General features: G+C 42.0%; 1 protein-coding gene across 11 annotated transcripts in view; it reads right to left on the bottom strand.

Annotated features, from left to right (window-relative positions):
* ppip5k1b (diphosphoinositol pentakisphosphate kinase 1b) overlaps window positions 1-26,509 on the bottom strand; it is a 33,413-nt gene extending 6,904 nt beyond the window's left edge. For 6 of the 11 annotated variants that reach the window (XR_009130080.1, XM_058074655.1, XM_058074658.1 and 3 more), the window contains exons 1-26: window positions 26,364-26,509; window positions 19,491-19,922; window positions 19,059-19,254; window positions 18,424-18,450; window positions 18,217-18,307; window positions 17,303-17,388; window positions 17,060-17,214; window positions 16,187-16,288; window positions 15,949-16,110; window positions 15,720-15,841; window positions 15,123-15,224; window positions 12,895-12,981; window positions 12,717-12,792; window positions 11,808-11,917; window positions 8,655-8,740; window positions 7,833-7,958; window positions 4,559-4,680; window positions 4,298-4,480; window positions 4,076-4,217; window positions 2,617-2,840; window positions 2,182-2,309; window positions 1,987-2,101; window positions 1,713-1,820; window positions 1,114-1,230; window positions 822-962; window positions 589-697 (exon numbers count right to left, since the gene is read on the bottom strand). Coding sequence is in view for 8 of the 11 variants with exons in the window: in XM_058074655.1 (XP_057930638.1) it covers window positions 589-697; window positions 822-962; window positions 1,114-1,230; window positions 1,713-1,820; window positions 1,987-2,101; window positions 2,182-2,309; window positions 2,617-2,840; window positions 4,076-4,217; window positions 4,298-4,480; window positions 4,559-4,680; window positions 7,833-7,958; window positions 8,655-8,740; window positions 11,808-11,917; window positions 12,717-12,792; window positions 12,895-12,981; window positions 15,123-15,224; window positions 15,720-15,841; window positions 15,949-16,110; window positions 16,187-16,288; window positions 17,060-17,214; window positions 17,303-17,388; window positions 18,217-18,307; window positions 18,424-18,450; window positions 19,059-19,254; window positions 19,491-19,661 (3,088 nt within the window). In the remaining 3 variants the exon portion in view is untranslated. The remainder of the gene's footprint in view (window positions 1-588; window positions 698-821; window positions 963-1,113; window positions 1,231-1,712; window positions 1,821-1,986; window positions 2,102-2,181; window positions 2,310-2,616; window positions 2,841-4,075; window positions 4,218-4,297; window positions 4,481-4,558; window positions 4,681-7,832; window positions 7,959-8,654; window positions 8,741-11,807; window positions 11,918-12,716; window positions 12,793-12,894; window positions 12,982-15,122; window positions 15,225-15,719; window positions 15,842-15,948; window positions 16,111-16,186; window positions 16,289-17,059; window positions 17,215-17,302; window positions 17,389-18,216; window positions 18,308-18,423; window positions 18,451-19,058; window positions 19,255-19,490; window positions 19,923-26,363) is intronic. The other 5 variants (XR_009130081.1, XR_009130082.1, XM_058074663.1 and 2 more) reach the window with 2 other exon arrangements.
* Window positions 26,510-26,732: the final 223 nt, after the last annotated feature.

Genomic DNA, 26,732 nt, shown 5'->3' with positions numbered 1-26,732 from the left:
TCATCTTGTGACTTACATCCCAAGCCATACATAAAGTCCCCCACACATGGGAAGATGCATGCTATGTATGCTACTGGATGGAGATATGGATTTTTGTCATGAAAAAACTGCATTTTGTGTTCAGTTGTATTGTCATACATGCAATATTTCCATTGGTTTGATGACCTGAACCATTTAAACACGCCCCCCCCCCCCACCCCTAATGTACGCATAAAGCTACATGCAGCCTTGTTTACACAACCTATTACATCACACCCTGACAATACAACCAAATATGGTATTAGTCAAGTATGAGCAAGTATTAAGTATCAAGTATTAGCTCCTGGAGAGAGCAAAGGAACAACATGTTGCCTTTGATGCCTCCTGGGAATTACGGCACCATGCTGGACCCGATGTGTAGGGATGCCCAGACCCCGTCCACCCGCTGCTTGGACACAATGGGAAGGACACTAGACTGTGGAGAGCGACGGACGGCGACAGTTACCAGAAAGAAAGGTGAAAAGGGGGGAAGGTCATAGAAGAAGAGGAAGTTTTTGGGATCACCCCCCCCAACCACACACACACACACAAGGCAGAGGAGGCGCCCACCTAGGCCGCTGGCTGGTTTGATCTCAGGCGACTGGCGCGAGCCCATAGGGAAGAGTCGGTGCGATGTGCAGCCTTTGGACAACTGGGTGGGGGAGGTCTCAGAGAGGACCTGAGCGGCGTTAAGACCCACACAGTTGCACCGTGACTCCAGAACCCAACTTGACATACTTGACATGCAGGTACAACTTGAAGAAGGGGGGGGGGGACAAATAAATATGAATCCTAAGAGTTACCTCCATGGAGCCCGTCTTGCGGTTGCGAATCATGGGGGACCTTCGCTGGATGTTGATGGGATCAGATACAGGAAGCGCCTGGTCGGGTTGGTCCTGGGAGAGATCCTCCAGGCTGCCCTGGTTGGGCTTTTTGTCCTGATTCTGATTGAGAAGACAATAAAGTCATTACTGCGATTTTTACTTCACCCTGACCTTCTGCAATAAGTACAACAAATGATGATGACACTACTTTTCAATAGAAATATTGTCTTATGTGAAGTCCTAAAGTGTCAGTAACTGCACATGAACGCACCTCTGAAGAGGCCGGACGGAAACCAAATCCAAGAGGAATGTTTTCCTCATCCTCGCAACCTTTGACCCCCGGACTGAAGTGCAGTTCCACGTGGAAACGTTCCTCGGAGGATGGGTCCTGCTTGCATACACGAAAATCCACGCTAAACTTAGGCAAAAGTTGTCATATACAGTAGATTCATTCATTCATTTTGTACCGCTTTTCCTCACAAGGGTCGCGGGGGTGCTGGAGCCTATCCCAGCTGTCTTCGGGCGAGAGGCAGGGTACACCCTGGACTGGTGGCCAGCCAATCACAGGACACATATAGACAAACAACCATTCACACTCACATTCATACCTATGGACAATTTGGAGTCACCAATTAACCTAGCATGTTTTTGGAATGTGGGAGGAAACCGGAGTACCCGGAGAAAACCCACGCATGCACGGAGAGAACATGCAAACTCCACACAGAGCGCGCTAACCACTAGACCGCCGTGCCGCCCATACAGTGATTATTTTAGGAATTTTGGCCATTGGCCGTTGGTCTTGGTACGCCAATCCAGCAAATAGCAGGGATCTACTCGCTGTACTTAGCATTACTATTAGCTAATACTGACCTTGTTGTTGTCTTCATACAGCATGATGACTATCTGGGTCATGTAGTTCAGCTCAGTCACGGCACTCAGGTAGTCCATGGCCTGGTTCCACTGCTGGTCTTTGTCTTCCTGGACACACACATACACAGTGTAGGACCATCATGAATTAAAACAATAGGTAAAACTGTTGGTAGGTACTTTCATTTTGTCCAAATGTGTATCTTCCAGCAGTAGTGTAGTTGATGGCCAATATCAGCTTATGACCACATGGCAAACCTAAAGAAAGAGTGCGTACATCCAGCAGGCCTCCATAGCGGAAGATGCTGAGCAGCGAGTGGACATGACTTTCGCTGGTGAAGTAGAGGCGAGTTCGGACATGGCGACCCGGGGACATCACCCCTCGAGAATACCTGAAGAATGATTAGACATCGTTAGTCATCCACTCGAGCTGTGAATGAATGAATGAATGCTATATTTGGGGCTTTCTCACAAGGGGTGGAGCTTGTTGACGGCCTCATCCTCATGCGTCCTCTGCAGGTCCAACTGGATCTTCTTCATGAGGGGGACGCAGTACGCCTGAGCAATGTCCAGCTTCTCCACTTTGCTGATGCCGTATTCCTGAGAGAAGGTCAAACACCAATATTAGTTTACTTGTACTTTTACTTTACTCTACTACCTGAAGAAACCTATATTTAATAAATGATTAATATGCAAAAGTGACCTTTTAATGATATTCAAAACCAAAGTCTATCATCTCCCTCACTCCTTGCCTCCACGTATGAGAGGAAAAGAGCTTAAATGTACGTAAAAGATGGATAAGCGACACGCTGCCAGAGACAGCTCATTAGCATTAAAGCAACAGACACATGAAATGACGACAGGATAAGGTGTAACCTGCACACAGTCTCTTAGCGGACCCTTTCACCTGCGGTATGACAATGTCAGCCAGAGCGCGGGAGAGGCGAAAGAGCTCCAGCGTGTCCTCCAGTCCCAGCAAGCCATTGTGCTGCGTGTCATACTTGATGCAGTCGTAGATGTCCGGGATCTTGCTGATGTCGTAGCGCCCGCTCTTCATTCGAAAGTCCCTTTCCAGTTTGGACCAACGCTGCAGCATCAGCTCCAGGGTCTCACTGTGGTACAGCTGCAGATCTAGAGGGGTGAAAAGGGAATACTCTTTTAGGGCGGTACCGTCATGGACTTCCTCCACTCGCTCCTGCACTCTTAAAAATGCTGGGTTATTTTTTTGACCCAACCGCTGGGTTGAGCCTGTTGGGTCATTTAATTGGGTAATTTTTATTGAATTGGGTATTCTGAGAACCCAATTCGCTGGGTTATCTCCGTTGTTGTGATTTCCATTATTTTGTGCTGGGTTATTTTGGACAACCCAAAGCGTTGGGGTAGAATTTTGGACATGCGCAACAAAGCACTGCCCACAAACTTACTTCATTCGGACCGCACATTTCATCTGAGGAGACCAATTTCAGCACGGAGCAAAGTTTGTTACATTCCCACTATTGTTTTAACGTAGAATTGACTTTATATTATTATATACAGCTTCATAAAGTTGTTAAAATGTAAGTTTGTGAAAGCACCGTTGAGTACTAGCTTCAGGAATCGATCGGTAACCTTAGCAAACTTCCATTAGTTATGCGGACAACGTCAGTTATCTCGTCAATTTGCCATTTTATGTGATATCAAGTTATAGAATCTTGTGAATTAATACGAGCGTGCTGGTTTTTTTAAGCAAGACCGCTGCATGCTAGCGGGCTTCCGTTAGCCACCGATAGTCCACTGTATACACATATACTGTATGTTGTGAGTCGTTATATAGCAAATATAACAAATATATATATATATATATGGTATATTGGCAACCCAACTTGCTGGGTTGACATAACCCAGCCGTGTAGTAGTAAATATGAACCCAACGTTGGGTCATATGCACAACCCAATTGTTGGGTTAAGAGAACCAACCCAACTTGTTGGGTTAAAATAACCCAACGCGAGGTTGGTCCAATATTTAACCAGCGTTGGGTTGGAAAACAACCCAGATTGGGTTGTTTTTAACCCAGTATTTTTAAGAGTGTGGCCCCCATCAATGAATTTCCCTTACTTTGTGGATTATTTCCAGGCTTATTCAATTATTTCTACTGTACGAAGTGGCGGCTGTCATTAATTATTTGGAAGCACTTAGTAAAGGACGCATCTTTTTTCCCATGTGCACGAATGTAGCCGTGCATGTTTTCACTTTTGGATTCTCTAGCGATTCTCTAGCGATTGCATTACAATGAAGATGTGCATGTGCCCTGACACGCCTCTTCCTGTGTGACGTGGGTTCAGTGTGCGTAGAGCCAAATGTACTTCAGTTTCAAGCGCTAACATGCCTGAAGACTTGGGGTCCTCCAGTCGTTTCCGAATTTGTGAGTTGAGGCTCTGGATGAGGGCGTACACCTTGTCACAGGTGACGACTGGGTTCTGTATGACTTTCATGGAGTTGACCAATGATGGGCTTCCAGTTGGGGCAAGCTGAAATCCAGCATAAGATAAACATGAATGGGTTACTGTCACATCCAGGAATAGCGAGACCAATAAAAGCCACAATTCACCTTGTGATAGTCGTCCTGTGAGAACTCCTGGTCCTTCTGCATGATCTCATGCAGTCGGGCCTTCACCTTCTGCTGGCAGTCAGTCAGTGAGTCACTATCGCTGTCCAGCAGACCGTTCATGTTGGCGCTCTTGACCATCTGCACCAGAATGGGAGTCAACTCGCCCTCCAGAGCGAGGAGGCCCTGCATGGATAGAAGCACCACGTGCCGTTCAGGTGTCACTGTTCAAAGAGGCACGATTCGCCCACCATGTTTAATGACCTTAGCGAAAGCCGCCGCCGTCATCTGCACCCGGCCTTCATCAGAAGCGTAGATCTTCAGATCGTGGCGGTAAGTGCTGTGCAGGCGGAGGAGGCCGCAGCCGGGAAAACCAGCATAGTCACCTGAGGGGAAAAGTCACACAATGCAATGAATGGACCAACTAAGCTGCTCTGATTGCACCCGAAGGCAGCATAACAAAGAACACATGAGGTGCAGCACCACTTTCAGCTCAAATGCCTCATGATGGATGGGTTAGAATGCTTGCTAAAAAGCACATTTCACAGTGAAAGTACCCGTGGAGATTACAAACAACTTCATTGCCTGCCCAAGCGATACAAGATGCTAAACGTTTGCATGTTAAGGGTAGCGATGAAAGCGTCTGTACCGCAAACACATCAAATCACTCTGCCTCATGCGTTGGCTTTCAGACGGATGACAACATGAACTATCTTGAGGCTTCTTTGACTACAGCACGAGCGACTCGCTTACACCCGATATGGGCTCAAAATAGATATACACTGCATGTGGCATGGTGGCATTGTTTGGTTAAAAGTGATTGCAGAGGAAGTGGAGTAGAGGTGCAGTGGGAGTGAGGCATTAGATTACATTTGAAGTGCAGTGAGAGCGCAATGCGATTCAGATGAAGCCCGAGTATAGCTGAATTTAGTATGAATATGCAGTGCGGTTTGCACGGTAGGTGCTCTGCAAGTCATAATCACACACCACTCTTTTATTCCTGAACCGCTGCACACAAAAGGGGTGAACATTTGTCAAAATGTGCACCCCTTATGCGTCGCCCGTGCCATTTGTTTTCTGACAAACTGCAATAAAACCCTCAAGTTTGACCTCCATAAGTAGCTTTCCAATGTTACACAAAAACTGGCACACACCTTTTAGGGACTGGCAAGCACATAAAATCTGAGTAAGACTGATATATAGTACTGCATTAAAAGTGCTGAAAGCACTTTGGCATTGATGGCATAGTATCAGGAGCAACTGTGGGCTCACTGCCCCACTCACTTGCCCTTCAACATGGCCATGGGAGGGAGGATAGAGGATCGAACCGGACACCTTAAGATTGGGAGATGACCTCTCAAGATTGAGAGATGACCCCCTCTGGTGGGACTATTTGTTCATACTTGAAGTCAATGACCATTGGTCTAAGGCAGGGGTGTTCAAAGTACACGGTCAAAACTACATTTTGATTGTAGTCCTTTTTACTGTTAAAAAAAAAAATAGTCCCCTATTTTTTGAGTAAAAATGTCAACACCTCTGGTCAAATGGTTAGAAAAATATCTGATATCTGTATTACATGCATGCTAGCGTGTCTTCCAAAACATTTTTTGCATAAAAAATGAGACAACCATGAGATGCCCTCATTTTTTGACATGACTTGTGCAAAGTAACTTCAGTTTCAGTGGTGCATGCCGTGCAGTGAGTGGTGGTGCAATGGAGTACAGGTACCGTATGCTAAAAGAGGTGGTGCAATGGGGGTGTGATTAGTGTCAGCTCATCAGTGACACAATAACCCGTCTCACAGCAACACCAACGATCCACAGCAGAGTGAAATGGAGTCAAACTCATGACAGGGACCCGGTTAGTGGAGAGATGATGAGCGTGGAGGACAAGTAGGAGGAGCAGTGCAACCTGAGGTCACCCTTACCAAAATCAATAGGGGACTCGCAGCCAAGGGCCCGGTGGCTACCGGCTAGTAGTTTACACAGCGCAAAGAGACCGGTGAGAAAAAGAACAGCAAGTTAATAGGCAACACTTGTGGTGAATGAAAGGGGGACAGAAGAGGACAGATTGTGTGGACTTTGTGCGTTTGAGTTGGACATGCACTGATACACAAAGATTTACGGTTTGAGAGAGCCTATGGAGAAGATAACAATAGAAAACATGGATAAGCTAAATGATAACCTAGCATGCTTGATGGTGGTGGAGAGAAACTATTTGGAAAAAGGCAGGACCTTTTCCAAAAGAAATATTTGGATGGTGATTGAAGGAAATGTTGGACATGCGCTGGAGTGCAATACGGTGGTAGCGGGTGGTGGTATTGCACATTGGCAGTGGGTTGGGTGGGGCACTGCACCCTTTTGTAACAGCAAAAAGCTATTTAATGACATTGTCTGATCCACATTTTATCAAAACCTGCACTGAGATGTAATCAAATGTCATAAAAACAAAGAAAATCACGTAGTTCTTACCTATAAACATTATACTCCACTCCAACAAATCACACAAAATGATGGGAACCATCAGTCAAAAACAGACATTTTTATGGGCGTCTGAATTGTTCTCGGTTTATCGTCATTTGCAGTTGGTTTTGCAACATGACCCCCCGATTTAATGTCTTGTTTTGATTTAATGTCTCAATGTTATTGATTATTTTCAGACATTCAGCTCAATGACGGGACATGACTGGGATGGACACACCTCTCAAAATTTGGACTCCCTCATTGCTTTTCATACCGATTCTGTTGATTCTACTCACATCACCCAAATACCGTAGTACTAGTGTAGTACAAAAGCATATTCATTAATAATCGCTGTGATTGACTATGGCCTATTATTAATCAAAACATTTTCAATGACAAGTTACATGTAGTATTCTGCTTTCCTAAGCGTCAGTCATGTTAAATTGATGAGATATTACCTTACATTAGATTACCTTAACAGTCAGCCATGGCACGTCTAATATGATGAAGGGAATATTTTCATAGAGCATAGAAAACCTGTTTCTAAATACATTTTTTTTTACCATTATTAGAGCCATGTAGACATGAAAGAACACCCCTAAAGTCACCTTTACACTGCCGTTATTGTTTGTTTACACCACCTGCAACCCTAATGTGCAGACTACCCAAGACGTCCGTCACTCGTAGCACATAGAAAGCTACCGAGCTAACAAGTTAGCCCACAATTTAATTGTGGTTTAGTGTTAATTAAGAACGTTTTTAAAAGAAGTGGGGAAGAAGGATAAACTAAGAAACCAAAAACCTACCACTTCCACATGAAATGGGAGATTTTTTTCCCCCCATTCTATTAATATTGAATCCTGTAACCAATTAACCATGACAAAACAAGGGACAACTGTACTCATTCATGAGAGGTCTGAAAAACTGGTTTATCATCTCAAAAAAAGTACTTCTTTAGCAGCTCTGTGTGTTACCTACAATTATTGAGTGATACATGTTATACTGTACAGATTGGTACAAGAAAATATTGAGTGTTCCGATGTGCAGATTCTATGACTACGGTTCTTTTCATGTACCTTGACCTCCAGGGTACATGCAGCGAAAGGCCCGACCCAGCTCCTCAGCCTGAACCCGGCCAGCAGGCGTTAGCTCCCCGCCCCACTTGAGGACGAGCAGCAGGGATGGACCCTCCCTCTTGGAGTCTGAACAACAAACAAGCATTACTAAGTTTTGGGCTGATTCTTATTTACACTTGTTTCAACATTTGCTAAGATGCATTGTGTCATATGTCCACCGACTTGCAATTAACAATAAAGTGAACGAGACAAAAATAGTTGACAAAACCTCATAAAAGAGTCTCAATTTATGCGTGGACTCATAAAGTTCCCTTTATGTTGTACTTGCAGTTCCTTACTCAAAGGCTGTGAAGTGTGCATGACAGATGTGATAATACCAGATACAGCTCTCCATATGACCACATATTATTTATTTCACATTATCATTATTATTATTTACTGGACGCCAGAATATTTCATTTTATTTCTTTAAATGTAATACATTTTTCATATGTTCTTAGTCCATGACTGGGAGCATTTCCTTTGCATTTCAACTGCAGAGAGTAACAGGTGTATTTACGGTAAATAGTGGATTAAGAGGGGAGGGCCTTTCCATCAATAAAATACCTTAATAACACTAATAAATAACATGAATAAAAATGCTGATAAATGTAGGGGGAAAGAGTTTTTTATGTATATTTTTTAATTTGAACATTTGGCCACAAGGAGTATATAGTACGTGATGTATACCATAGTATACATGTTCAAATCAAACCATTACCATTACCAAAACAAAGGCCAACAAATTAGAGAAACATTGAACCAGTATATGTTACGAGTTACCTTCCTCTTCGCTGGAGGCTTTAGGCTGTCCGTTACGCAAGTACGTCAACTGGACTTTCCTGTTGATACCTGAGAAGTGACCGTACCTGGTGGGAACACACCCGCACGCACATACATACGTACACACACATACACACACACATGCGCACATACACAAGCAGAGAGAGGCAGGCAACAGACAACATGACACACACAGGCAGACACACATACACAATAAATGTAGTTAAAACTAATGAAGAAGCATTCCAGTCACCCTCGATAATGCACCAGCAGTGTAGTGTGCACAGTAATGTAGTGTAAAGTATAGCATAGTGAAAAATATTGTAAAGTGTTGGGCTGTGCAGTGCAGTCGTATTACAAGATCTCGCGAGATTAAAATGCGATGAATCTCGCAAAAAAAAAAAATCTATCACATAAATGAAAATTCGGTGCATCAGTTCAGCACCTCCACGCTTCATATACGTAATAACACCCAACAAAGTGACAACGCTCATACAGTCGTTTTTTTTCTCTGTAGAGGAGGCGGTGCCACTAGCATACGCACACAGTAAAGAGTGGCTCCTCGTGAGGAGCAATGCAAAGTAACATTGTAGAAATCAGGAGGGAAAAATATGCTTGCAATATGCTTGTGTGGGAATATTGATAAGGAAGGTGAGGCCAGTAAGGTCCAGTATGCCGAATGTATTTGAAAGTGCTAGCAAAATAAAAGGCATGCCCACATCAAACACATCCACCCGACCAGGTTTTCTCATCTAGGGAAAAATACTACACATCGAGATGCAGAGCCTTCGTTCTGAGAGTCAACACCCACTGAGACGTTGGCAAAAATACAAACTAAACAATGCAAAATGGTGTACATTTACAGAAAGTAATGGCAAAAGAAATGCTGCTCTTAAATGCAGCTGAAAAATCAACATTTCAAGAAATGCTTCAAAAGTTAGATAGTAGGAATTGAAACATTTAAAAACAACAAAGCGTTAGTATTAACATTTCAGCTTTTTCTCCTTACATTGTGCCTTTTTGCCCTATTTTTCCCCAAAAAAACTTTATTGGGGGACCACAGGGTTCCAGCTATCATGGGATCACACTCCTCAGCCTTCCTGTAGCTCTCTATTCAGTGCTTCTGGAGAGGAGGATCCAACGTGTTCCTTGAGAAATTCTGTGGAGAGTACTCCGGGAATACTATAGAGTACCAGGGATTCACCTCATTCAGGCTGTTTGTTCCCCCATTGAGCAGTTCGCAGCCAAGTGTGAAGCGGCTGGGATGAGAATCAGCACCTCCAATTGAGAACACATGGTTCTTGCTTGGAAAAGTGTGCCATCTCCAGGTCAGGGATGAGGTCCTGCCCCAAGCGGAGGAGTTTAAGTACCCCGGGATCTTGTTCACAAGGATGGAACACAAGAACGACAGGAGGATTGGTGCAACATCTGCAGTAATGCAGCCGAAGCAGTGCAGTAATGCAGCCTGCTGTCCCCGTGACCCATAAACAGAACGATGGATTTTATTTCTACTTTGGACACCCCTACTTTTATAGGTCTTAGTCAGGGTTGGGCTGAGAGCAAGTGATACCAAGGGTCAAAATATATGCGTCCGAAAAACATGATGATACCTGTGAGCAGGTCTGGGTCACATAATAGCTTTAATAAACTGTTCTCATTAACTGCAATTGAAACGTGTAAACCAGGAGTTCTCAAACACGCGGCCCGCGGGCCAAATGTGGCCCGCAGGACACTAGTTTGAGGCCCCCGCCTTGATATGAAAGTTTAATGTCAGTGCGGCCCACGCAAGTTTGATATGGATGCTGTATGGTATCATGTACGCAGAAAAAATTATTATGTTTGATTAATGTTCATGTTAAAGGTTAAATAACTGTTAATAGTTATCCTCCCTATCCGTGTGGAAGTGGTAAGTTTTTGCCTATTTAAGTTTAAAGGAAATAACTTGAAGGCTACCGTTTAGGTTGCTAGCTCTCTAGTTTGCGAGTTAGCATGTGTCTCAAGACCCTGCAGTTGCGCAATATGTTGTAAATAAAGAAAGTATAAATGTGACTATAGTCGTGTTTTGTCATGTCTACAGGGCTCTAATAATGCTTTGTTCATTTTAATCTGAAAAAAATAATTTGTCTACCCACCAACTATATGTGGTTTCTTAAGTTTTTATTATTTGCCGTTTTATTATTATTATTATTATATTTATTTATTACTGATTGATTTTCTTTATTCTTGATTTGTTTATTTATTTTTCATCTTATTTTGTGCAGAAAAATTAAAATTAAGATATTTGAGAACAGTGGAATGTTTTATCAGAGCTTTTCTTGTAGAAAATCGGAACCAAAGCACTGAAAAAGTTTGTATATTTTTCTGTTTTTAATAAATGCGTTTTTTTTTTTTTGAAAACCTGATGCGGCCCAGCCTTGCCCAGACCCTAGCTCCAGTGGCCCCCAGGTAAATTGAGTTTGAGACCCCTGGTGTAAACGCTTCATTAGATGTGCACACAGATGCCGTGTATCCCGCCACACCCCAGTTCATACAGTAGACTCTTGTACTGCATCATTAACTTGTTATCTTGTGCACTTTTTACCCAACTGATAATGACCTGGATAAATGTGAAGGTTGCTGGATGACTACACTAAATATGACATATTAGCTGATTTAGAGTCCGCATCACACGTGATGAGGGCCACATGCAGCAGCACTGCACACACGCCATTGAGTTTACACACATGAACATGTGACTGTGCACCATCAACACTGTGTGTGTACCGTGTTAACACCACAATGAATAAGAGTTAATGGAGCTGGTGCAAAATATTATGGAAGTAATCCAGAGTGTGCTTCTAGGAGAGAACAATGTTCAAGGAGGAACTGGGTGAACATCAGAGGGAACATGCAGACGTGTTCCTAATATTTTGCACGCTAAATGTGGGCTAAAGAATGAAAAGGGAGATGGTGCGTACTGAGTGTCAATCAAGCTGGATTCCCTTGTGGAGAAAAAGAAGGAGGGATGGGAGGGCGGACACAGGGAGGAAGAGAAGATGATTAGCGACAAATGAGGATGGAAGATGGAGAACATTGGACGGACCCAAGTGAATGGATGATGGCATGTATGATAAAAGGCGCATGCATTTTTGTCGGGGAGGCGGGGCTTCTCACATCTCCAGAACGGTCTTGAGTTGCTCCAATTTGGACTTCTTCTCCTCAATCTCGCAGTCGTTGTGTTGGACGAGTTCGAGCAGCAGCAAGCGAGCGATGTCCAGCACCTCCTGAAAAACGTTTGCAAGGTTTATAGCAGGGGTCTCAAACTCAATTTACTTGGGGGCCACAGGTTTTACAAAAAAAAAGCATTTATTAAAACCAGAAAAATGAATAAACTTTGCTGTGGTTTCGATTTTCTACAAGAAAAGCTCTGATAAAACATTCCACTGTTCTCAAATATCTTAATTTTTATTTTTCTACACAAAATAAGATGAAAAATAAATAAACAAATCAAGAATAAAGAAAATCAATCAATCAGTAATAAATAAATAAAATAAATAAACAATATTATTATTATTAAATTATTTTTTTTCAGATTAAAATGAACAAAGCATTATTAGAGCCCTGTAGACATGACAAAACACGACTATAGTCACATTTATACTCTTTTTATTTACAACATATTGCGCAACTGCAGGGTCTTGAGACACATGCTAACTCGCAAACTAGAGAGCTAGCGACCTAAACGGTAGCCTTCAAGTTATTTCCTTTGAACTTAAATAGCCAAAAACTTACCACTTCCACACAGATTGGGAGGATAACTATTAACAGTTATTTAACCTTTAACATGAACATTAATCAAACGTAATAATTTTTTCTGGGTACATGATACCATACAGCATCCATATCAAACTTGCGCGGGCCGCACTAACATTAAACTTTCATATCAAGGCGGGGGCCTCAAACTAGCGTCTTGCGGGCCACATTTGGCCCGCGGGCCGCATGTTCGTCTCTCTTACATGTTTACTTGAGTTAACCACAATATTAGAAACAGCTGTCAAGTTACGAGTGCGATGTGCAGCTCACCTGCAGCTGTTTTGGTTTTTTCAGCTTGAGCTTCCCCGACTTGTAACCGCCGCACTTCTCAAACAGCTCAAAGAATCTAAGAGGGTTGGGCAAACACATGAAAAACAACCTAAATTGGACACGGACATCATTCTTTTTTACTGTGGACATAAACAATCTTTGAACTATAAATACGTACAGAGGATGTCGGACCTCCATTTTCATTTTTTGCTTTGGTGTGCGGTCTCCATGGCGAATGATGGCAATAACGCAGCGCAGCTCCATCCTGCATTATCAGGAAATGAGATTAAATGAGGTGGAATAACTCAATTACTTTTGCAATTTGACAGCGGACAACACGCACACACAGCTCATCGTGGCATGTGTGTGCACACTGCTTGTGTGCTTACTCGTGTTGTGTTGTTGTTTTTGAGCAAAGAACAAAGAACCTATTAGGTACTATATGCAGTATATTCACACAGTCTGAATTTAGCTCAAGAATTTCATGGCAATAAAGGGTGTGATGTGGAAAAATTCACATGGGATTTACTGATCAATAATAACAATAACATTAAAAATAACAATAATATATAATTTCTACAGAACACGTATGCACACACCAGATCAAGATTGTAAGACCAGTTGAAAAATTGCAAGACTTGACATTGTGCACTGTTGGACCTTAAGGAGGTTCTAAGAAATTGTTCATCAAAATCAGTTCATTAAAAAAAAACTCCAACCAAGAAGAACCCCTTAAATAGATAAATGTTTTTACAAAAAAGCACTCTGTAATGAGTAGCTGTGCCATCCACCTCAAATATTGGTTTGGGAAAGTGGGAATGTTGCTTCAGGTGGTTAAGATGGCTTCATGCAGGGCATCCACTGACTGGAACTGCTTCTGCTTAAATACTTATGTGAGACATCAACACAAGTATCTCTTTACTGTGCATTCTAAAGATATAAAGACAGCTAAAAGGGGACTGCTAATTAATTGCTGCCTAAAAAAGCTCAAATTTTTGATGCTTTTATATACATGCTGTGACCAGGCGCATTCATGATAACATGTAATACTTTCAGTACTATGTTGCCATAATTTGGCGATTTTAAGGCTAACCTAAACTTTCATGGGCATCTTTATTATACACAGCAACTTAGAAACTAACACTAACTAACGCTGCCGGTAACTTTTCTGCTTTTAAAACTGCTTTGCTGGCATTGTGACAATTAATGTTAATAACAATATCGCTGTCGTGTGGTTACATGCAGGTGGAGCAGTTTTTGGAGTTTTTTGCCGAAGGCTTTATAGGCCGAATACTTGCATCCCACTGTGTGCATTCTTAGCTGCCTGTTGTTAAATGTTTTTATATCTTTAGAAGACACAGAGACGATAAAGATGTGTTCATGTCTCACAAAACAATTGTGGATGATGAGCAATATTTTCCTTTAAAACCCTTTTTTCACAAATGCAGTCTGATGCACTCGGCGCCACTAACAGCCTTCACTTTGTGATTGTATTATGTCTTCATGGACTTCTTTGTTCCATCACCCTCAGGATCTTTCAAGACGTTTCAAATGACTGTCTTACTGCATCCAACCTTAGCAGCACGACGGGCGCTGAGCAGGCTCCTGTCAATCATGGACAATCCACTGCACAGCACTATAGACAGGCGGAAAAGCAGTTTCAGCGACAGGCTGCTGTCGCTGTCCTGCTCTACCGACAGACTGAGGAAATCGTTGCTCCCCCATGCCATGCGACTCTACAACCTTACAAAGAACAAACACTAACATGGACATTGTGCTTTACATATGAACACTGCACCTCTGTGGGTACTTACTAAGTACTTGCTGCACCTTAAAGTCGGTTTACTGTGTCTTTTAATCATGTTGTGCCTTTTTAAAGATATTCTACTTCTATGAAGTATGCTGGAACATCAAAATTTCCCCATGGGGATGGATAAAGTATCTACCTACCTACCTACCTACCAATGGCATGCTGGACACAATTAAGCAATCATGACAGTGTGAATACATGACACTAAATCACATTGAATCCACATTTTTGCCATGATTTTGTCTTTTAAAGGCTGTAGTCCTAAACTTTTCCTTCTTTTTGCATTTTGAAGCTCTATTTAGAACCTTCCTAAGATCCAACAGTGAAATATTTAAATTAGGTACAGGTATATAGTTCAAAATAAACTCAGGGGATAAAATAATTGGAAATATATTCTAAATACACAGTATTTCATATCCATTATTTTGAAATATACACACAAATATAACAAAAAAGTTTAATGAAAAAAATATTATTAGTCATAACTCTTTCATTCCTTCTGTATTTAACATCCTATATTTCTCATCCAAATAAAAACATTTGAATTAATAACACATGAGAATATTTTCCTATCATCTGTGCGTGTTTCTACATACATAGTTCCTGAGGTTGTCGGCACGATGGGAATGTCCTCAGCCTCCATTGGGATGGACCAGGGGATGTGGAACTGGGGGGCCAACTCTCTCATCACCATGTTCCTGGACAGATAAAGAAAAAAAAGATCACAACAAGTCACTCATGGAGTCTTCAGTGGGTTATTTAAACGCTAATTCAATTTGATTCCATTTGTTGCCTGTAAGAAAATCCATCCAAAGACTCATGGGATTGTTAAGCACCAAAGGAATTCTCTTAACACGCATGCCAGCTCCCATTTCCAGCACAGCACATGTTCCGGCAGTCAAATTTACAAGTGTGCCTAGAAGGACGGCGTGATAAATCAAAAGCCAGCTAAAGCCGCAAAGCTGTCAGCAGGATCCGAACGAGCTGTCCTGACATCTGAATGAATTACACGTGGTTGCTTGAAGACAGAAAAAAAACCCAGCTAAGCCTCTTTGATGTAAGGTATTGTAAGCCTGGGGGGGTGATTGAAGTTGCTAATTTTTAGGTTTTGGGAGGACGCTGTGGTAGGTTGCACACCAACTGAGTGCTCCCCCTCCTGTATGTTTTAAAGCAGCCGGCTAAAAGACGCTTACCCCAGCACCTTGGCACAGTCATCGTAGTACTTCATGGAGTTCTTGACAAAGCTGAAGCCATTGACGTCACAGACAAATGAGTGGCCATTAGCTCGGAGCAGGTCAAAGCCGCACACTGTTTGCTTGGGTCCCACAGCAGCAAAGAGTAAAAGTACACAGTAAAATGGATTACAATCTCTCAGTGCTACTTGGTGGAAGCATGGCTATTACATGGATGTTTAGTGTTTACCTTGAAGGCCACGCAGACCTTGCGTGCCACTAGCTTCTCCATTGCAGTCAGCATGACTGGGTATCGGATTTCCTTCCCTTCGCTGTCTCGCTCCACCTTCCCATCCAGGGCAGGTGACTTCCGGGCTTCGGCATGAGCATAGTCTGGACCCACTGTGTACACCTGTGGAACAAAGATTCATCTCCGGACGTCTAAATCCTTCGAAATTTACCAACATTTGACTTCAAATTATCAGTACCTTCACATCGGTGCCATCTGTGGGCATAAATTCCTCATAGATGTAAGACCCTGTTTTCCGGACGCTGCTCTCCGGAGAGTACACGCTGCTTCGACTCCCGATCTTCAAGTAGCGAGGAAACAAACAAAAAAGAAGATAAACAATTTCATTGCGTTCCATCAGCGTACTTCCTGTCATTATGGGAGTGATTTGGTGTTCTGTCTGGTATCAGTGGCCTCTATCACACAGATCAGAGACGCAACAATAGATTGTAACAAGACAGCGACAAATTCTTTCAACAGGAAGCCTGAGTCTGTCCTGGCATAATGGAAGACCCTACACTGCCACCATCTTGCGTCGGCGACTATGTCCAAAGACGTCAAATTCAGGATATGATATCGACCTCCATTGCGAAAAAGGTTGGAAAATTCCTGGCTTTAATAGGCTTTGTCAGTGCTTCTTAACCAGTGGGCCACATGCCACCTCAGGGGTGGGGTCCGCTGTCAGGGGGGAGCAAGGGCAGGCGGGACTGTCTGTATTAGTGTTGTACTGTTTGGTCTCTACTTGCTAGTTCAGCAGGCAGATTAGAGGTTCTCAATAAAGACTCCAGTTGAGTGCGCAACATTCAGCATAAAACAAAATGCATTTAAACAAATGCACTAGCACAATGCTAATATACATTGGAAATCCCATATATGCGCTAGTGACTAGCATTAGTGATTGACATGGCGATTTCGAACATCTCCAAATATGGCAACTAAATTTAGGGAAAAAATTCTGTCCTGCAGACAGAAAACAATTGAGAACCACTGGGCTGTATGAAAGGGGCTACTGATTTCTTGAACCAAAGAACCAGGTGACCAGGGAACAACCAAAAATGGAGAGTTTCATTACCTTTCTAAAGAGCCTCTGGCTGCCGCCGCCTGCAGACGTCGGATAGTAGATGTAGACATTGTGGTCCTCGGCACACACAGGCTTCTCCACAAAGGGTTTGGGGAACACCTCACCGTTCACCTCCACGTGGTCCTCCCCTTCCACCAGACTACACTCTGAAACAAGGCCATGCTATGGTAATATCTGCGGGATAGGCTCCAAAGTAGTTCCAATTTGTCAAGAAAGATCTAACCCAAGTCTTACCCTCGGGATTGTCAGGGTCTCGGTTCAGCACACCATAGCGAGGTAGGTCGATGCCCTCTTCTTGGAGGATGCGGTACACTTCCCTCCTGAGGCAACAATCACAGTGACAATGTAAATTAGTGTAGCATAGTCTAGCTCAGTGTGGACATCCTTAAAAAAGCTATGCTGGAGCCTATCCCAGCTGACTTCGGGCGAGAGGAAGGGTACAACCTGGTTTGTTTGCTTTGTTTTTCACATCATTCACAATCCTTATGTGAAACATGAACATATATTTCTTTCCCTTTTCTGGTCACATGGGGCATTGAGTGGAAATGTATCCCAATCTTATCATAACCAGCTACTATGTGAACCACTATGCTTCCAATGCCCCCAGTATAGTTCACATGCTTGTTTTTGTATAGCTTTACCTTTTTGGTACACCACCACTTTCACAATTTGATGATGGAATAAAAATACATAATATCTGATGGGGCTGCACGGTACAGAGTGGTTAGCGTGCAGGCCACACATCGGAGCGCCGCGTTCGATTCCACCCTCGGGCATCTCTGTATGGAGTTTGCATGTTCTCCCTGTGCATGCGTGGGTTTTCTCCGGTTTCCTCCCACATTCCAAAAACATGCTAGGTTAATTGGAGACTCCAAATTGTCCATAGGTATGAATGTGAGTGTGAATGGTTGTTTGTCTACATGTGCCCTGTGATTGGCTGGCGACCAGTCCAGGGTGTACCCCGCCTCTCGCCCCAAGACAGCTGGGATAGGCCCTAGCACGGCCGCGGTAGAGAATGAATCAATGAATATCCATTGGATCCTGAAAAACTCCATCCCATCCATTTTCTATGCCGCTTGTCAGGGTTCTATAGACAATGTGTGGTTGACTTGGTGCATGCGTGTGTGTGTGTGTGTGTGTGTGTGTACCTGTCCTGTATGAAATACTGCATGTTGAGGTCGTTGAGGAGCAGTGGATTCCTGAGCTTGGCATATTCCACAGCTTTGTCCAGAGGAAAACCTGGACAGACGGCACATTACATTTGAAAGACCAACATGCCTTATAGTCATGTATGTACATAGCATGACAACATTGGTACAGTATATTTCAATCTGATGGAATAAATAGCATAATACCTGTTCGGAATGCATTTTTCCATGATTCTATTATGAGAATAGAAAAGGTCTCATATGAATATAAATCACATATTGATGACTTCGTAACTGTAGCTGGTGACATTATAGTTTAGAAATTAATCAAAACAACGATTTACTATGTTTTTACAGTTTTATCAGATGTTTTATGCGGATGAAAAAAGATCCACTGGGGCGACTCTGTAAGGAAAAAGCCGAAAAAACAACATTCAATTTTAACTGAATTCAAATAAAAGAAAGGGTAACCTGCCACCATTAACAAATAATGATTTCCATTTAATTGATAGGGTAATATTTTTAAAAAATCAGTTCTTACATTTTTTATTATAATAGATACTACACATTATTCTAATTAAAAATTATTATTGTTAAAAATATTAAATACATTTTACATTTTAATTAAATGTTACTATTCTGCGAATTTGAATGTTTTTGAGTTGTTAAATCTTTAAAAAAGATATTATCAATACAATGGATACTTTTTATCATTCACATATAAACTCTTGATACTAAGCCTTGAGATCCACAGAGTAGTACTCTTAGTAGTACTGTTTTTTGAGATGGATCAAAGACTTAGCAGTAACAATTCTGATGTGGATAAGACGGTAAATGGTTACCTTTGGAGTGGAAGGAGATGAGGCAGTCACACAGCGGCCATTTGTCCACAGGCTCCTCCAGGATGACGTCCTCGGGGAAAATGACCACTTCGATGTAGTCAAACTTGCAGAGGCGCTCCAGGATCTGCGTCATGGGCTTGGACTTGGACTTCTTCATCATGCAGCAGATGCCGACTACTATCTGTCGCTCAGACGGCTAGTAAAGGTGAAGGACGAAGCACTTATTATGCAACCTACTGAACAAATTTACTTATAGTTGTACAATCATTTCATATGTATTTTTAATTTCTGGTGTTTCTGAGTAGCAACAGATGGTGCCTGCGTACCACCAGTGCTTCTCATACCACAGTTTGAAAATCTATGACACAGTAGGCTAACTAGTACCAACCGAGCTCACACTGAATAAGTTGCAGACTTCTACCAACAACTTACTGAGTCGTCGTCCTCATCCTCCATGTCTTCTTCTCGGAACATATCAATCTTCATGTCCGACTCCATGTGGCGCACGTCTGACTGGTCATCTTCCACCGAGGCAGAGTCTGTGCTGCTCCGCCTCTGACCTTCTCCGGCTCCTGGTCCAAGGCCGTCACAGGGCTGGGACATCACATGTGTAACATGGCCATGTTGGGATTAAGTGGCGGATTACGAGAAGTTCCCCAGTGCTTGGGTACCAAAGAGACGTGTCCTGCTTTTTGGAAGAACTTAGTGGTCTGAGTTTCAACCATGTGACCAATATCCAGAGCGGTAGAACTAATGATACTGGCTTTAAAACGACACAGCCTGTGTCAGGACAGCAAAGTTCTTGCTCTGAAGGCTAACATGTCCAAGTCTGGAGGTGAGGTAAACTTCACATTGAAGCATTCCCTGGTGACACAAAGATAAAAAAAAAAAAAAAAAAAAACTGTGAAAGTTGAGCAACACTTGAGCAACTGTGCAAAACGCAGGTCGGCGTAGCATTTCCACATCCATCATTTGTGAAAAGCAACCTAGGTTACACAAGAGAAGAAAATAAGCTCTGCTGACTCCTGAAGGAGCCTGGGTCACTTCGCCATTGTAAAGATAACTAAAGATAAGAGAAACCAAAGAGTTCAGGCTTTGTCTGAGGAAGTCTTGCTCTGTAAGACAAATATTTGCAGATGATGACAGATGAATACACAAAGAGAAGGACTACATACTGACAAATAAAAAATGAGGACACCCCATAACCGTGAATGACCTTTGGTGCCCGCTATAGGTGTTGATAAAATAATGTTTGGAAGCCATACTACATGTAATACAGAAATCCTCAAAGTTGCATCATCATGAGCCATATCATCATATTGTCTATGACTTAGAAACAATTAATTGTCGAGTCTTGACCATAAGCAACCAATCCTGCTCACTGAATGTGTGAACCATTTGACTTAACACCATGAAGTTACAGTGGGTATTTTATAGGGGTGTCCTAATTCCACAGATATCGGTCTGATATCTCATGACCGCATGTGCTAACGTGTTTAGCAAGGAATAGGAGTGATGTCAGCTGTATGGCTGTGTCTTTTGTTTGTCTGAAAAGGACATTACAGCTGAGTGCAACACTTGCCCTGCATAAATTTCCTTTTGTGGCACAGAGGCAGGGCTCGACAATAACGATGTACCGATGGCCCGGGGCAAAATTCGGGAAAGTAAATCCAATCAGTGATATTCCCGTTGGACAAATGCACTTTGGCATGCCATACTGCCAAGAGTTTTTTTAAAAGCGGTTCTTGTTGTGTTGGTAAAAAACGGACTGTGTAATTCCGGTGGTCATTTGCAAACCAATCCTTGCAAATCTTGAAATGGACCAATCAGAATCGTTTATTTTGACCACGGTCGGCAGTCCGCGTTTTACCCACACCCGTTCTTGTTGGCGATCAACCAATCAGCGATGGTTTGACTAGGAAAACATCTATCATGGCGTCCCTGCCAACATGGTCTAATTCTTCAACAACTTGTGAAGGAAAACACCAAAAAGTGATGAACCAGTGCCTCCTAAACAAGTATTTTATTAGCGGCAGCAAATCAAATGATGGCACAGGTGAGTGAATCACATTGCTGTGACAATTTGAAGTGGTCACAATGAAACACCACCGATTCGTTCCAATACCAAGTGCTGATTTTGCACAAGCTACAAAATCTAGCGCTTCCATTTCTCTGTGGATTTTTCTCACCTTTGCTTCACAAATTATTGTTTGACCATTGAGCATTTTTTTCTGGATATAAAAACACTTTACTAGTACACAAATGTGTCTATTCAATAATGTTTCATTGTGATGCACAACTTATAAATATCACTGCTTACTATGACTACCATCTGTAAGGTAGTATGGCATGCCATGTTAACATACATCTCCACTATTTTTCAGACATTCCTCCGAATACAATGCGTCAGGACTATTATCTGATGAATTATCAGCATATATTGATGCTAAATATATTTAACACTGATAAATGATAATTAATTTAATATCAGCCTGGGCTTATAGCAAAGTGCCTAGAAGTCTCTTGACAATCCAGATTTCCATGCAACGTCATGATCTATGTAGGAAAACAATCACAAGAAATGATAATCATTTCATCTTTATTTGAGAATCTCATGTGATGCCACAAAAATTAGATGATATCATTATGGCAGTCTTTTCATTTTACATGGGGCAAGTTCGGGCAAGTAGTTCTCACCTCCATTCAAAGTCATTTTTGTTTTTAATGTAGAGCCCTGAGAGGTTTAATATGATCAGCCTCATCTTGCATATTAGAAGAAAGACATCTACATCTAGCGCTGTTTGGCACATGTGCAAAGCATGACAGTCGTTGGCTATCACAGGAAAGAGCACCTGTGCTGAACTCAGGTCTCGCAGTCTTGGTTTGAGCCCCGAGGTTGTGAATGACTTCCAAAATGTACACATACCCCTTAAAACCAAGCGCCAGGACGAAGAAGCCACTAAGAAACAGGACGCCACTTGATTCTCATTCCATCATCACCCTTCACCGCTTGCTGGCTGTGATGACGGCAGATTAGATTCAGCATAAGTGCCCCTGCCAAGATTTGATGCTTGATGGCTGACATGTTTTTCAGTAAATCTTGCTTAAATTTTATACGTGTGTGCTTATCAGTATCAGAAAGGTGTGTAGCAAATTTTCTGCTTATTCAGCAACACACACTAAAGTTACAGTTAGGGCAATGTAATATATGTATATAATACAATTATAATGTAAAATGTAACAATTAGTTTTAATAACGGTTCGTATAATGATTCGTGGTTGCCAAAATGATTCAAGGGCGATATTGGTTCATTTAAAACGATGTGATCCGAAACGATTCAGTAACTTTAAATCAGGGGTCTCAAACACGCGGCCCGTGGGCCAAATGTGGCCCATCGGACACTAGTTTGAGGTCCCCGCCTTGAAAGTTTAATATTAGTGCGGCCCGCGCAAGTTTGATATGGATGCTGTATGGTATCATGTACCCAGAAAAAATTATTACATTTGATTAATGTTCATGTTAAAGGTTAAAGAACTGTAAAGACTGTTAATTTTAATCTGAAAAAAATAATTTGTCTACCCACCAACTATATATGGTTTCTTAAGTTTTTATTATTTGCAATTTTATTATTATTATTATATTTACTTATTACTGATTGATTGATTTTCTTTATTCTTGATTTGTTTATTTATTTTTCATCTTATTTTGTGTAGAAAAATAAGATATTTGACAACAGTGGAATGTTTTATCAGAGCTTTTCTTGTAGAAAATCGGAACCAAAGCAAAGTTTATTCATTTTTCCGTTTTTTGTTGTTTTTTTTGGAAAACCTGATGCGGCCCAGTCTCGCCCAGACCCTAGCTCCAGTGGCCCCCACGTAAATTGAGTTTGAGACCCCTGCTTTAAATCGATTGAGTAACTCTGTAGCCAAAAATTCTACCAGTCTTACCGTGAAATAAATATGTGGATACGGGACAGTGCAGGTGAAGTTTCCTAGATTCCCGTTGTTTTTGAAAGGCTTAGAGTTTGATGTTTTTTTTCCTCTCATTGCTGAATGTTCGCGCGCAGACCTCACCGCTAGGAGGACCAGGGTTCTATTCCACCCTCGGCCATCTCTGTGTGGAGTTTGCATGTTCTCCCCGTGCATGCGTGGGTTTTCTCCGGGTACTCCGGTTTCCTCCCACATTCCAAAAACATGCTAGGTTAATTGGCGATTCCAAATTGTCCATAGGTATGAATGTGAGTATGAATGGGTGTACCCGGCCTCTCGCCCGAAGACAGCTGGGATAGGCTCCAGCATGACCGCGACCCTCGTGAAGAAAAAGCGGTAGAAATGAATGAATGAATGGATATTATTGGGGTTACAAATTATAGTATCACAAGCATAAAATGAGAAATAACTATAAATGACTAATCATATTAATACTTCCTACACATCCTGGCGAGATTGAATTCAATAGTTTCTCACCTTCTATCAAATTGCTGGCAGTTCCAAATTTCTTTGGCCCCATGGTGGGTTATTTGCAGTCAAAAGTGAGTCAGCAACATGTAGGGTGCTTTGGTTGGGCACTCTATTTCAATCCATCAATACAGTATATTGTAAATGGACTATTTACATGCAATTTTACACTTTAAAACTGGGACAGCTGGGATAGTCTCCAGCAGTGAGGAAAAAGCAGTAGAAAATGAATGAATGATGAATGTTTGCAGTGCTTTTGAAGCACCTGAAGCAACCACGTGAAAGAAAGGATGTACCGTTATTTTCCGCTAGTGAGGTGTAGAATTATTGCAACGACAAGCCGGCATTTTCAGATTTTCCCACTCTTGATGCTGCTTTTCGAAAAATACGGTTTCAGGTCACCCAGAACGAAGGCTGAAATGATATAATTTGCCGTCTGGATCGCCCATATGTCATCCTCTGATACAGTGAGAAGTCCCACACGATCAACACCGTGTTTGTTTACAAGTAAGCTAAGGGGAGGTTAAGACAGGCCATTTGCAGCACATCACAGAAAAGGAGTGCTTGATTTGCTCACCCTAACCCATGTACAGTACAGTATGAATAATCTTGCCCATTTTCCTTCTTTTAATTGGTTGTGAGATATATCTATCAGTATGACATCAGCCTATATCACCCCTAATAAAAAAGGTTCATTTCATTTCCAACATCAGCCCCATTCTCGTCAGAGTGCATGCTGTTAATTGCGTAAACTGCTCCACTTGTGCCAGCGCTTCATCCTTGGTCAAGGGCTGTCTGCTGCGTACAAGCACATTTTCTGCAGTGACATATCTCAAATAATCTCCCCATGACCTTGGCACCTATAAATAACGGTGAGACAGAACCTGAGGGGCTGAGCCAAGGCCCGGCGAGGATAAGGGGGGTGAAGGGGTGGGATTCCTGGTGGTAAGCTGAAGCTATGCTAACCAAAGATAAGCCATACTGATTTACCATTGGGGTGCAGACAAATGGCTATCCAACTAAGAGGAGCAAACGTGGATATAAATACCTACCAGTAATTCAGAAGACACCACGGACGTCATCTCCACACAACACCGTGTCATACATCTTACACATACTTTTGCACGTGATTATATCTTCCCAGTGTCCCGAGCTTCAAATAGAACTTCCTGTCTGGCATCAGCCTGATGTACAAAACAGCTGAAATTAGCATTACCCCACGTGTTGGTGTGATCCGACGGCAAAGCTTCAATAAAACAAGTGCTTAACCTTTGAGACCGTCTAGCCACAGGAAGCATTTATGGGTTGAAAGTTCCGGCTCGCTATCGCCACTTGTGCTGACTAGATGAGGCAGAACTGAAATTCCAAATGATATCACTAAAAATGCTAATGATTAGCTTCTATTTGCTATATCACCTACGTATGTTCACTTTCACGCAGAAGTGCTCATCATGCCAGTGTAAAAAAAATGCCGTGTTATCTATGTATTAACAACATTGTTAATTCCAGCCTCTTTTACACAGAATGCAGCATTTCAATACTATCTGTAAAAAGTGTACCTCTCCTGTATGAAAGGCACCATCACAGAAAAATGACAAAATACACCCCAAAATGTTCAGTTTACAAAAGGTAGCATCAGGAGAAACAGAAGTGGGATGACAACTATGGGAAAAGGGTATTCCACATTGCCAGGACAGGCCTGACCTAACACTCAAATGTCATCCTGAATCTAATTATCTGATTATGGGATGTTGGGTGAAAGCGCACACATTTGGTTCTGTGTATAAGTCTCTCTGTTAAAGAGGCTAGCAACAAAGCATTGTGCAGTCACATAATCAGACACCTGACAGCACCAGCGTCCGGTACAATATATAGAGCACTATAATTGCTTCCAACGCAACGAAAATGAGTGATGGGTGTTGAATTTATGTCAAACCCTTGTGTGTTACGTCTTTGACACATCTAATCTCGAAAAATTGTCAGCAGGGGGTGACTTCATATCTTATTCTACAATTATCTTATTCTCAGCTTTGGGTGCAAAAAAGGGACAATCTAATGAGATCTGATTTATGAAGCGGCATAAAAAAATCAGCATCTTCCATCACCGTTAGATGACAATGGTGATTGTTTATGGTCATCTGTACTGCTTTGTTTGAAACATTTGGGAATAAATACAATAACAAAGTAATTCACTTCATTATGGAAAATGTTTTGTGCACATAAAATATCAATCAACTGCATTCTCTATACTAATTCATTTACAGTATGCACTTTATTCTATTTTTCTTTTAATTCTATCTCTCTCAGTTATAATAAACATAACACAGAGGAAGTAAACTTTTAAAATCAGCAACCAACCAACGTTATTTCCCTCCACTGTATATGTATTTTAAATAAATCCTAAGTACAGCAACACTTAGTGGTACTCGTACTCCCATTTGACAAGCAATGCTGAAGTACAATACAAATACAACCACAAGAATATATATTAAGTCATGTGGCAAATCTTGTATTAATGCCTCATTCACTTGTTTAAGCCCGCCTTATATAAAATAAACTTCGCTAGCGGTGCTTGACCATACAAATAATCGGTTTAGCACACGATTCAGTAAAAGTAGAATAAAACTGCGCTGATATAAGTAAAGTTAAACTATGCAAGAGTTGTGCAGAGTAGCTTCTAATCATGAATGAACGTAAGAACTAAAACAACACAACTTCCTGAATTCACTTCGCTTCGTGGAGCTTTCCACCTACACATTAACAAAAATAAAACTAATTTCCTCAAGCGGGTACTAACTTTGGAAGACTTTGGCGGCTACAATGGCTAATCAAAACAGCGGCACTTACCGGGTACAAAAAGGTCGTAAAGTGTGTCCGCCGTGGTGTCCACTTCCTTGTTCCCCCACACACAGCTAGAGAGAAGTGGACTGAAGGGTAGCTCACGCGGAGTTCACGTCCGGTCAACCGCTGTGGAGCGAATACCACCGCAGCTTCTCCTCCCGCACTCTTCTGCTGCCTCCAGCCGGAGGTTGCACGGTCGTCTGCCCGCGACGGTGCTGCCACCCAGCGGTGAATCTCGGTATATCGTAAAGCACACAAACTGCCAGTATAACCGTAAAAAAAAGGATTAACAAAAAAATACATTTTTAAATGATTTTTTTATCACGTAAAATATGCAAATATTTGTAGTATGATTTTATGATTTCCTAAAAGTTA

This window comes from Doryrhamphus excisus, chromosome 6 (assembly GCF_030265055.1).
Source record: "Doryrhamphus excisus isolate RoL2022-K1 chromosome 6, RoL_Dexc_1.0, whole genome shotgun sequence".
Lineage (NCBI taxonomy): Eukaryota > Metazoa > Chordata > Actinopteri > Syngnathiformes > Syngnathidae > Doryrhamphus > Doryrhamphus excisus.
Note: the sequence above shows the minus strand (reverse complement) of the source record. Positions and strands in the feature narration are given on the sequence as shown.